At 46.7% G+C, this 12,354-nt stretch overlaps 2 protein-coding genes across 4 annotated transcripts; one reads left to right on the plus strand and one right to left on the minus strand.

The window, feature by feature from the left end:
- Positions 1-2,605: 2,605 nt before the first annotated feature.
- On the minus strand, positions 2,606-6,906 carry LOC110383297 (uncharacterized). 2 transcript variants are annotated; one of them, XM_064042418.1, is made up of 6 exons: positions 6,633-6,906; positions 4,794-4,989; positions 4,669-4,728; positions 3,891-4,233; positions 3,619-3,824; positions 2,606-3,062 (listed from the first exon to the last, which is right to left on the minus strand). In XM_064042418.1, exons 1-5 carry the CDS (start codon positions 6,750-6,752, stop codon positions 3,641-3,643), a joined length of 903 nt encoding a protein of 300 aa, XP_063898488.1. In that variant the 5' UTR covers positions 6,753-6,906; the 3' UTR covers positions 2,606-3,062; positions 3,619-3,640. The 2 variants fall into 2 exon arrangements, with proteins under 2 accessions (XP_063898488.1, XP_063898489.1); XM_064042419.1 differs by lacking the exon at positions 4,669-4,728 and having other exon boundaries at positions 6,633-6,904.
- Positions 6,907-7,422: 516 nt separating this feature from the next.
- Positions 7,423-11,899, plus strand: LOC110383296 (protein IWS1 homolog). Of its 2 annotated transcripts, XM_021344065.3 has the most exons (10): positions 7,423-7,643; positions 8,549-8,586; positions 9,228-9,921; positions 9,998-10,078; positions 10,211-10,490; positions 10,554-11,055; positions 11,125-11,287; positions 11,391-11,490; positions 11,561-11,672; positions 11,738-11,899. In XM_021344065.3, exons 1-10 carry the CDS (start codon positions 7,628-7,630, stop codon positions 11,861-11,863), a joined length of 2,112 nt encoding a protein of 703 aa, XP_021199740.2. In that variant the 5' UTR covers positions 7,423-7,627; the 3' UTR covers positions 11,864-11,899. The 2 variants fall into 2 exon arrangements, with proteins under 2 accessions (XP_021199740.2, XP_063898487.1); XM_064042417.1 differs by lacking the exon at positions 9,998-10,078.
- Positions 11,900-12,354: the final 455 nt, after the last annotated feature.

The raw sequence follows: 12,354 nt of genomic DNA on the forward strand, positions 1-12,354 counted from the left end.
AAATTTTGTATTTTAGATAAGTGACGGGGTCTCAACAGATACTAGAAATTTGATATGCGTAAATAAAATAGATTTTGAGTTACAGGGGGGTCGAATTTGGCCCGAAATGGTTCGTGTAATATAACCCACGGCCGGTGTGTCGCTTTTTTTGCTCGAACTTGGCGGACACACTGCCGTGTGTCTAGATTACTATAATCAAGACTTTTGAAGTGAGAGTTCTGTAAATGCTATTACAAGGGGGGAAAAATTAGGGTTCAAATCGTTTATAACTTGGTTGTATTACAGAGTTTTTGAATTGAACGTCTAAATTTCCAAAAGACTGGCGCGGCCTGAAGCGCCAATCATGGCGCGCCCTGAAGCGCCAATACATTTTTTCATAGCAACGCGCATCTCAACGGGTCACGGTTCATCGTTCTAGGCGTCAAGAAATGACGTACATTTTTTATGGAGATACCTACGTTACAAATTATTACACGTAAAATCAAGTTCCCGGGTTTTATTTACATCCAGAATAGGACCTTCTTATGTCTGCTTGTTAGACAATATACAAACCCGGGAACTTCATTTTACGTGTGTATACTTGCAAAAACTTGAAAATACATGGAGCTGACGTGAACAGCATAAAAGTGACGGTGAATGAATATAATAAAAAATAATTTGTAACGTAGGTATCTCCATAAAAAATGTACGTCATTTCTTGACGCCTAGAACGATGAACCGTGACCCATTGAGATGCGCGTTGCTATGAAAAAATGTATTGGCGCTTCAGGCCGCGCCATGTTGCTCCCCCCTTTGAAAGGCTTCTCTTTCAATAGAGATCTCTTCTTCTGGACCAGGAAGGGGACACAAGCGTACCAAAGCTCGTCGAAGGCAGTTGGTTGAAGTCCTCACATCTGCCACTCGTATTACCCCATCGGGACCCGGAAACAATTTCGTGACTCTTCCTAGTCTCCAACACAGCGGTGGCAAGTTTTCTTCCTTGATCAGGACTAAGTCATCAACTTTGAGTTGTGGCGTATCCTTCAACCATTTCTGTCTTCTCTGTAATTCATTCATGTAGGTATTCATTTTGCCAACGCCGCCAAAAGTGCTGTCTAATTTGTTCTAATCTCTGAAACCGCTTCAGCTTGTTGGGGTCCACCTCTTCTATTTGTGGATACGGAAACGTAGTTAGCGCTCTCCCTATGAGAAAGTGTCCAGGAGAGAGGGGAAGGAAGTCATTGGGATTTGAAGTCATGGGACATAAGGGCCGGCTATTTAATATTGCCTCCACTTGCGCAAATAATGTCTGCAATTCGTCAAAGGTCAGGTGAAGATTGCCTATAACGCGTTTGACGTGGTGTTTTGCGGATTTGATGCCTGATTCCCAAATGCCGCCGAAATGAGGGGAGTAAGCAGGGATGAAATTAAATTTTATACCCTCTTGTGCAGCGAAGTCGGAAAACAAGTGGTTATTTATTTTTAAAAATGATCCTAACTCCTTAGCAGCTGCGACAAAATTACGACCGTTATAGGAGAATATTTCCGCTGGCTTGCCTCGTCGTGCGATGAATCGTTTTAAGGTCATTAAAAAGTCATCCTTGGATAGGCCACCTACTGCCTCTAAATGTATGCACTTGTAGCGCATGCAAATGAATAAGCACAAGTAAGATTTTGTCAGTCTCGCTCCTCGTCCTCTTCAGTTAACGATAAAGAACGGGCCAGCGAAATCTACTCCTACTGAAACGAAGGGAAAGTTCACGCCAATACATTTTTTCATAGCAACGCGCATCTCAACGGGTCACGGTTCATCGTTCTAGGCGTCAAGAAATGACGTACATTTTTTATGGAGATACCTAAGTTACAAATTATTTTTTATTATATTCATTCACCGTCACTTTTATGCTGTTCACGTCAGCTCTATGTATTTTCAAGTTTTTGCAAGTATACACACGTAAAATCAAGTTCTCAGGTTTTATTTACATCCAGAATAGGACCCTCTTATGTCTAACAAGCAGACATAAATTGGCGACCGAGACAGGACACGGATTTCATCAAAGTTAATATCGACGAGTCACTACTCCCTATAGTCAGGAGGACGTGCTTCATTCGAGGTTGAAGATCGTCAGGGCCCCGATTCTCCTAAGTTAATAATGTCAAAATCGAATAGAAAACGAATCGCAATATGATCGTAATAGCAGTTTTAACCATATCGGGCATTCTGCTACTAATAAAAGACCAATCGTATTCGATTGACATTTGATTGGTGTGCGATTGGTCTGCTATTTTGATGATTTTGCCCTATAAGGTAGTTTGCTGTACAATCATTTTGCAATCGTAAATCATTTGCAGACAAAATGATTCATTATTGAATGACAGAAAAGGTTAAAAACGTTTATTTCAAAGAAAAAATAGCGGAATGCCACATACGCTTCAATCGTAATCGAGTCGGGATTGGATCTCAGTCGAATCGAGTCGAACGTCAATCGAAGGACGCTTAAGTAAAATTAGGAGAATCGGGCCCCAGCTAGTGTTACAATAAGCAGCCTCCACACTGCTTGCGAAGTGTTAAACCGGACTTAGTGGAGCGAAGTTTGGGAAAAGAATATAAATAATGTACGCTTACTATGTAACAAAAATATATTGTCAAAATAGATTTACAATTGTATAATTCCATTCTACATACATTAACCTTAAATTAAATAGAGGTACCTACCTACATATTAAATATTGTTTTGTATTTGATATGTTAGTTGTAAACGAGCAGCGGTGTGATGAGTGTGGAAGGCACAGGAGAGCGCGGCTACACTCGCGACTATCACAAGCGAGTATCAGCAAGTGTCGCTTGCACGACGACGCGTTGCAGCACCACACTACTTCACCTTATACAAGTCCAATAGTGTTTTGAAGCAAATCTGAGCCACAAACACATATGACCAAATCGATCAATAAGCAATATGGTGGAGTTTAAGTGGACTAGTTCATTTATCACTCTTACAACTAGCAGCAGGTTTGTTCAGGGCGTACATGCTGCTGGTGTTACGCTCTGTCCATAGAATCTTGTACGTTGGAACCCCTCAATCCTGGCAAGGTAAGTTAATTTCCATTAGGTAAATCCTTACTAATATTATAAATGAGAAAGTAACTGTCTGTCTGTCTGTTACGCTTTCAAGTCTAAACCACTGAACTGATTTTAATAAAATTTGGTACCTATAGAGATAGAGTTGACTTTGAAAAAGAACATAGGATAGTTTTTATCCCAGACTTTTGAAGAGTTCTCTTGGAATCGCGGTATAACCGAACTTGAGGCGGGCGTATCTTAATAAGAAAGTACATGCATGACCTGTTGCGCATTTTAAATGCATAACTTATTGCCATTTATTCCCAGAAGATGAAGGAAATTGAAATAATATGTGGGAGATTAGCAAACTTGGTCCGTGAACAATAAGGCATACTTAGGTACCTAAGGCGAAAGTGGAGCTTGTTCGAAGGGCTTTTGAATTTCCCACTTCATTCAATTTTTTCAGTCTATGGGCAACTGTTGGGTTCAATGGCTATTTTAGTTTGCGATACTACCTACTTCATACTAAAATAAAATAATTACATATTTAATTCCACTTAATGTTTGAAGAAACTAACCTTACGTGAGTACCTGATGCGGCTAGTCCACCTTGTCGGTGTCTGCGGCGGCGCGGCGGCCCAGCAGGCGCGCGGCCGCGTAGCCGAGCAGCGAGCCCGCCGCCGCCGCCAGCGCGCCCGCCTTGGCGCCCACCGCCAGCCCCACCGGCCCGCCCGCCAGCAGCCCCAGCGCCGCCCCGCTCGCGCCCCACGCGCCCGCGCGCAGCCTGCCGGCACACACACATGCACGACCCGCTGTGCACTGCTGTCACACACTCCCGGCGCACACTCACCGCTCGCCGGCCGCTAGGTGCGCGCGCGCCGCGCTCACGTTGTCGGCCGCCGCGTCCACGCTGCCGGCCGCCGCCGCCACGTGCTCGCGCTGCGCCAGCGCGGCGGCCTGCGCCGTCTGCCACACGTCGTGCAGCGCGCGCAGCTCGCTCTGCAGCTCGCTCCAGCCGCGCAGCAGCTCCTCGCGCTCGCGCAGCGCCGCCTCGTCGTGGTCCACCACCAGCTGTATCTGCGTCTCCTCCGCCGCGTCCGCCTGGTGCGCGACCACGCCCACCGACTCCGTCGACGTGGCGCTCGCCGCCACTTGCGCGTCTGACGCGCGGCTTATTGATACTGGCGATGTTTCTATACACACAATATACAGCATATATAAATAATTGTGTACCAGCAGGTCACGGCTACCACTAGCCGTGTTCATAGGAAATAGATTGTACTGCTTCTGTTAATCGATGTAGTATACCTACTTGCGTTGATTTCGTACGGCTTTGAAGTTGGCCTTTGGACGCATCGCGCACTAATGATCAACGTCGCAGGGGCAAAGTTGTTTGAAGCGAACTGAACAATAGTAACGGAGAGTAGGAGCAACCTTATGGGTTAACAAGGCATGAGTCCACTAGAGCTGGCCCGACGTCATACACACGGCACACTGCAGCTTTAGCTATGTGAATACATGCACCGCGCTCCAGTCGGCGTCGGGTCGACACGCTACACTGTGACATTAGTCGCAAAACTATCGATCACGCAAACTGTTAGCGAACGACTCATGCAGACGCAGCTCACCCGGCAGGCGGCGGCGCGGCGACGAGGCCACGAGCGCCCTACAGCTGTCCTCTATCAAACCTACAAGACAAGCGATCATGTAGTGGGGTCGGGGCGGGCGGCGCTGCGCGAGGGGCGGCGGTTACCGAGGTAGTCGACGATGGCGCGCAGCGTGGTGTCGCGCGAGCGCTGCGTGCGCGCGTCGAAGCGCGGCAGGTCGGCGGCGCGCACGCGGCGGCGCAGCGCGTCCAGCTCCGCCAGCAGCGCGCGCAGCTGCGCCGCCACGCGCCGCGCGTGCGTCTGCTCGCCGCGCGCGCGCGTCCACGCGCCCTCAGCCGAGTACTGCGCAACACACAGCTCAGCCTCAGTACGTGCACAGACTGCCACGGACGATATTACGCAGTAAATCATACAAAATCGTAAATACAATACCACTATATATGGTAAGGTTTGGTTCTCTGGGGTAATTCTACAGACACAAACAAAGTTTTTGTTGTACAAAAAAGTGTATTCGCCCACTAGAATCTTGACTCGCGCACGAAGAGTTTCATACCATTATTTATAAAACAGACAAAAGTTTGTTGTTTGTATGGGAGCCCCCAAAATTTTTATTTAATTCTAGTGTTCATGTGTATTGTATTTGTTGTTATTGCAGCATCAAAAATTCATCATCTGTGAAAATTTCAGCTCTCTAACTATCATGGTACATGAGATACAACCTGGTGACAGACGGACGGACGGACATAGGAGCGAAAACAATAGGGTCCCGTTTACCGTCCCCTAAAAAATAAGTGTAATGACTCTGGTATTGTATCCTTATATATAGCTGAGATAGGTATGTTTGTTAGAAACCATTCTCAGCTTTATCCCAAAGTTAGTGATGATTGTAAATTTAAGAGAGATCCTACTGAATTAAGAATGGAAAGATGTAGAAGTTACATAAGAAAAATATTCAAATGATGGTGATTAACATATATAACAAAATTCCTAGAGAAATTAGAGAGCTACCTAAAGCAATATTTAAAAAAAAGTTAAAAGCTCAGCTTATAGAAGGGTACTTCTACACAATAGAAGAATATATTAATTGTATAAATTAGCTTTTATAGGTTAGCGTTATAGGTTTAAGCATGATTTACGTTTTAATTTTCGCATGTCTACTGAAGGCGAGATATGTTAAGTGACTTTTTTTTTGTTTTTACCCCCTTTAGTGTTAACCATATCTTAGTGAATAAATATTTTTATTTTCACAGAATCAGTTTGGACATATTGCCACAACTGGCACTTAAACATAATTTTGTGCATACAAATTGGAATCTTTAAATATAATTTGCAAGGTGCCCAGGCTAGACAGTAACCAGATCAGATCAACTATCCAAGTTATTCAGCTACAGTGGAGACTGGCTTAAACCAAGAACAGCTAAAAAGGGGGCACTTGAACAGGCTGTGAACTCGACGAGGGCACGGAACTGCTCCAACCGGTGTACGAAAAAAATAGTTTTGAACATTGGCATTGTTTGTACGAGCCCTTGAATTATAAATCACCTTAACACTCATTCACATTATCCTAGAACATAATACCTGACATAAAGCCACTTTCTCTAAGAGACTATTAAGAACCTGGAAGTATTTTATCTTTTTTAGTGTTTGGTGAGAGGAGAGATTTTATCACTGACCATAGGGTTCATTGCAGTGGTGAACAATTTCATAATTTGAACTGGGCTCTAAAATTAACATGAACTCTACGCAATCATTCCAAGATTACGTGTGCCAAAGTCGTCATTGAGCTATTTTACATCACAAGCCAATTTTTTTGTAGCAGTACATTTTTCGTTCTGTAAAAACATTCGACATGGCGGGCACGGATTATCATAACTATTACACATATATTGAATAGTAACCCAAAATATTAAGGCGTGTTTAGTGACGGCATCGAATCCCATCTACTCCAGCTAGACAAAGAGTATCGAAATAGAGCACGATCTTACCTTGATAATATTCGCCTTATGCTGTCGCAGTAAATCTAAATGATGAGGGATCGCAACCTCATTAAACTTATTCAACGAAAACTCCACCCGCTTCAATGGCAGTTTATCTTCGTCGTCCATAACGCATGTAATATTCAATTAAAGTTCATTAAAGATATTATTAAGTCGTACTTTTGTTTATTTTGAATCTACTTTACTTACAGACAGCTGACAGCTGTGCACAGTGCGCAGTGTCTCTGACACTTGTGACAATGACTTGAGTGACGGCAATAATGACATTCTCTTTGATGACATTACTGACCATGATTTGATTTGATGATTGCATGAATAGATGAGGTACGGGTACTGGACCAACCTGTCTGCGTTGACTAGGGCATATGCATAGGATGGAACCCTCTCTAAATACTAATAACTTAACAAAAATAACTGTTATTTCGGTTGTTTTATCAATTATATTATTATTTTAAATAGTATTTTATAGGTTTAATCTGTATTAGTGTAGTACCTTTCATTAAGTGTAACCTTGGCCCAACACAGGTACTTTTGGTTACGTTTTACTAGATTAGACTAGACTAGATTTTACTAGATGCTTACTAAGTCTAATTTATTTATCTTGCCTTATTGTATCATTTCCTCATTGGCTCCAATGCAATGCTCCAATCAACTTCCTCGATTACTGCATCGAGAACACTTAGCTGGGTATGGTCATTGGTATGGTATGGAATGCTGTCTAACCATAGACTACTTAAAAATCTTATAATTCTACTCTCTGCCGAGTTTATAGTAATCTGTGAAAAGTGGAATCAAACCATAATCAAACGAAGGAAAGAAATAAATAATCTGTCTGCTGGCCGTTTATAAAAAGTTGCAAATGTAGTATAGATTCATTGTGTTTTAATTATTATAATAAGAATTGGCGTAATTAATTGTTATATATGCTGCTCAATTAGCCGACTAGAGCACATTATTGTGTTCGGATACTAAAACTAGTAGCAATGGACGTCGATACAGGTATGTGATAATTTTTATTCCTAACCTATATTTTAATAAAACAAATGATATACTGATAATATATGTACTAAAATCTGTTCTTAATTACGACTTATAATACGTGTCTTTTGCTGGACCGATTTGCGCCTTTGTCGTACGTTGGCTTGCCTACAACTTGTCATAGGATGAACGATAGGTCTAGGAGTCGGTTCTAAGGCTGGCAATGTACTCAGCAATACATTGTTTTGTCAACAAAGTATCATTCATATCAATAATATCGGGCCCATGTTCTACTAAAATAATCGAACTGACGTTGTAAATAAATTGTAAAATTGGTACAGGTACACAAAAGAAAATGCTACAGTTTGTTGACGAATATCCTTTACCTAAACTTGTTTCTGATGAGTAAGTTAATGCTATGTTTACCTGGCACAATTCACAATGCACGCGAGATTGTGAGCCACTGGAGGATATCTGTCTGTTGTACCCACTCTAGTGTTTTTTTGGCCATATGAAATGGTAGCCTGCGTGTAAACGTTACAAGCCTACTTTAAACATTTTAGTCCAAGAGTCTTCATAATTTTAATAAAACTGATTTTCACTTAGTGGGAACTTAGGGGAAATTATTAATTTACAATATTTGAGGGTAGTTTCAACAAATGCACTTCTCGAGGGAAAAAAGTTGCCAAATAAGCTATTTTCAATTACCTATATTACTGCCAAGTACATCCAAATCTATTCAATAGTTTTTTTTTAAAGAGGAACTAACATCCATCCATACATCTAAGCTTTCTTGTTGATGATGTTTGCAGAATGTGTCAAGTTGTAAGAACTGATGTAAATTGACTCATTATGCTATAAGTGTTGTAAGAGTGATCATGTTAACCGTGTGTGACGTGTGGCTACTGACTGTTTGTGTTCCGCAGGAGGCCGGCGCTCCCGCTCCCACAGCCGCAGCCCCTCTGTGAGTATCTGTTAGCACACCCTAAACTCTATCATTTTGCAGGCTCTTAGTAATACAAATGTTAAAAACTAATGTCTCTGTTAAAATAAGTGGATCTGGGCTCTCCATGATGAAGAAACTCCATGGTCACTTTTTTTCCACAAGGATTTAGTTACATCCCAATGATAATAATCTGAGAATTTCATGAAATACAAGTTTTACTTAGGAGTTATTCAATTACAGTGTGAGCCTTTATAACGTGCACATATTGAAATGGCTGTAATATTATAAATGTCTATAGCATAGATATGGTTAACGTTATAAACAGCAAAATTAATAAACAAAAATTACTTAATGAATTTTTGCAATAAAATTAAACATTTCATTTTGATGTGTGTTTGTTATAAAGTCTCCTACAAAAGAATATAAGTGAGTTTTTACTATTGCTACATGAGTATAACAAGAAATATGTATGTATACATACTGTGCTAGTGGTCAGGGAAGCTACACATGCAGGCTTACAGGGGGCTCCTCTTGTCTGTTACGTTACACTTGTAGTAGAAGAACGCACGTTGTAGGGAAGCTAAGTGTTGTAGCTCATGCTCAGTGTACCTGCATCAGCAGTCATGGATGGACTTGTGTTAATGTTGCATTGTGTGCAGGCGGGATCAGTTTCCAAGATGTCACAAGACGGTTCCACACATTCAAGACGGAACTCAAGATCGGCATCGCGTTCTAAATCTCGTTCGCGCTCAAGATCCAAGTCCAGATCACGGTCGCACTCAAAGTCGAGATCGCGCTCCAAATCTCGTTCACGTTCCAAATCACAGTCTCGTTCTAAATCGCGATCGCGTTCCAAATCACGATCCCGCTCCAAGTCGCAGTCCCGCTCCAAGTCACGGTCCCGCTCCAAGTCACGGTCCCGCTCCAAGTCACGATCTCGCTCCAAGTCGCGGTCACACTCAAGGTCACGGTCCCGCTCAAAGTCACGGTCCCGATCCAAGTCGCGATCTCGCTCCAAGTCGCGGTCCCGGTCCCGTTCTAAGTCAAGCTCGGTATCGCGCAAGTCCCGGTCGCGCAGCTCGTCGCACTCGCGCGGCGGCTCGCGGGCCGGGTCGCGGGCCGGGTCGGGCGCCGGGTCGGGCGCCGGGTCTCGCGCCGGCTCGGCCGCGCGCGCCAGCCGCTCTCCGAGCGCGTCTCCCACAAAGCGTCGCAAGTCCCCCAGTAAGTCGCCGGCGCGATCAAGAACTGCTTCACCGCGAAAATCCAAGTCCAAGTCTCGCAGCAAGTCTCGCAGCAGGTCGCGCTCGCCAGACAAGATGGAAGTGGACGGCGACGCTGCCGGCGAACCCACAGGTGAGCCTCGCTAAACTTTATCGTTTTCTATGTGCTGTATTTTATGGTTGTGTCTTAATTTAACCAAATGTTCCAGAGACCCGTGCCAGTCGATCACGGTCGAGATCGGCCTCGCGCCGATCCAAATCAAAGTCAAGATCACATTCTCCCGCACAAGGTAAACTCTTCGTATAAGGAAACTTATGTTTCGAGCTGTTCTTTAAACATTCGAGAATTCATGAACTATCTTTAATAACGACAGTGTGATAATTTTAGTAGCCTTTAATTAATTGAGATTCTTTTATTGCAGAGCGAAAAAGTAGAAGTCGGTCTCGATCGGGATCGCGCGCACGCAAGTCAGCGTCGCGGTCGCGCTCGCGATCCGGCTCGCGATCCAAATCCAGATCTCGCTCGCGTTCCCGCTCGAGGTCGCGCTCGGGATCTCGTTCCAAATCCCGGTCTCGCTCCAAGTCCAAATCCCGGTCACGGTCCCGCTCCAAGTCCAAATCCCGGTCACGGTCCCGCTCCAAGTCCAAATCGCGTTCCCGGTCGCGCTCCAAGTCGGGGTCGCGCTCTCGTTCCGGCTCCAGGTAAGCTCGGGCCCCGCGCCGAGCACTGCAGGCTCGGCGCGGGACTGACGCCGCGTGTTGCAGGTCGCGCTCGGGCTCGCCGGCGCGCAAGAAGCGCCGCGCCGTGCGCCTGCCGTCCGACGAGGAGCCGCCCGCCGCCGCCGCGCCCGCCGCGCCCGACTCCTCCGACGACGAGCTGGCGCCCGACTCCAAGTCCGCCGACATGGCGGCCGGCATGTCGGACTTCGAGCTAATGCTGGCGCGCAAGCGCGAGGAGCGGCGCGGCCGCCGCCGCCGCCGCGACATCGACATCATCAACGACAACGACGACCTCATCGCGCACCTGCTGCAGCAGATGCGCCAGGCGGCCGAGGAGGACCGCGACCTCAACAAGCGCAACCAGCCCGCCGTGCGCAAGGTGTCCATGCTCAAGGCCGCCATGTCGCAGCTCATCAAGAAGGACCTGCAGCTCGCCTTCCTCGAGCACAACGTGCTCAACGTGCTCTGCGACTGGCTGGCGCCCATGCCCAACCGCGCGCTGCCCTGTCTGCTCATCCGCGAGAGCATCCTCAAGCTGCTCATGGACGTGAGTCTCTCTCTAGCGAATCTGTGTGTGTGTGTGTGCCGCCATCCGCACTCAGCCGTCTTGTTGCAGTTCCCGTCCATCGACAAGTCGCTGCTGAAGCAGTCGGGCATCGGCAAGGCCGTCATGTACCTGTACAAGCACCCCAAGGAGACCAAGGCCAACCGCGAGCGAGCCGGTCGCCTCATCTCCGAGTGGGCGCGGCCCATCTTCAACCTCTCCACTGACTTCAAAGGTGACAGTGTTCGCCCAACGCGATTAACTATAACTGCTTATTTAAAACAATATTGGCCTTTTATGGCAGTGATTGTGAGGAAATGTTGTGTCGATGTGTGCAGCCATGACGCGCGAGGAGCGGCAGGCGCGCGACGAGGCCATGGCGGGGCGCCGCGACGCGCCCGGGCCCTCCAAGCGGCCGCGCGAAGCCGACCCCGACCGGTGAGTGTGTGCCTGTCTGACTGTGTGTCGCCTGCCCCCCCTGCCCACTGACGAGTGCCTCCCTGTGCAGCGCGGCGCGGCCGGGCGAGCCGGGCTGGGTGGCGCGCGCGCGCGTGCCGCTGCCCTCCAACAAGGACTACGTGTTCCGCCCCAAGTCCACCTGCGAGCTCGACATGTCGCGGGTACGTACTGTGTCACCCCGCCCACCCCTCACCCGCCCGCGCTCACCCCCCTCCGTGTGTTGCAGACGACGAAGAAGAAGATGACGCGCTACGAGAAGCAGATGAAGCGCTTCATGGACCAGAAGCGCATGAAGAGCGGCTCGCGACGCGCCGTCGAGATCTCCATCGAGGGACGCAAGATGGCTCTGTGATCACTTATAACGAACTGAATAAATTATGTGACGATATGTTCTGTTTTATTTCGCTATCGATATATCTCGATATCGTGCTGACGTGGCGCACATGACTAATTAAGAAGATGTTGGTGAAGCGTCCATGTCTTTTTTCAATGCAAATATAATAATCCGCAGGGCATCTGAGGCGGATGACGGGGAGTAGCGACCCCGCGGGGCTATATATCCGAGTGCTCCAGGGAGAGTATACTGTCCCCCATCTCCGGCTTGCCGGAGTGAAGCATGACGGGGGATAGGTCTCCCGCCTCTTGGCTCGCCTTCATCGGCCGGTCAGAGTGGAGTCGCTAGAGCAAGGTTAGTCCTGCTCGGAGGGTAGGTGCCTCGTGGTAAGTGGCGAGTGGGCCGGTGATGCTGGACCCACAGGGAGCGCGTGATCTGAAAATATGTCCAGGCGCTTAAATGTCGCAAAGAGCCTATTAAAAAAGTAAAGGCAATATGCTGCTTAATGC

This window comes from Helicoverpa armigera, chromosome 28, assembly GCF_030705265.1.
Source record: "Helicoverpa armigera isolate CAAS_96S chromosome 28, ASM3070526v1, whole genome shotgun sequence".
NCBI lineage: Eukaryota > Metazoa > Arthropoda > Insecta > Lepidoptera > Noctuidae > Helicoverpa > Helicoverpa armigera.

Excerpts from the sequence above, each read along its gene's own strand:
- LOC110383297 (XM_064042418.1), bottom strand. The coding sequence starts at position 6,752 with ATGGACGACGAAGATAAACTGCCATTGAAGCGGGTGGAGTTTTCGTTG. Across the intron at positions 4,990-6,632 it reads ATAAGGCGAATATTATCAAG|TACTCGGCTGAGGGCGCGTG; the intron begins GTAAGATCGTGC and ends TGTGTTGCGCAG. Across the intron at positions 4,729-4,793 it reads CGCCATCGTCGACTACCTCG|GTTTGATAGAGGACAGCTGT; the intron begins GTAACCGCCGCC and ends CTTGTCTTGTAG.
- LOC110383296 (XM_021344065.3), top strand. Across the intron at positions 10,079-10,210 it reads ATCACATTCTCCCGCACAAG|AGCGAAAAAGTAGAAGTCGG; the intron begins GTAAACTCTTCG and ends CTTTTATTGCAG. Across the intron at positions 10,491-10,553 it reads CGCTCTCGTTCCGGCTCCAG|GTCGCGCTCGGGCTCGCCGG; the intron begins GTAAGCTCGGGC and ends CGCGTGTTGCAG.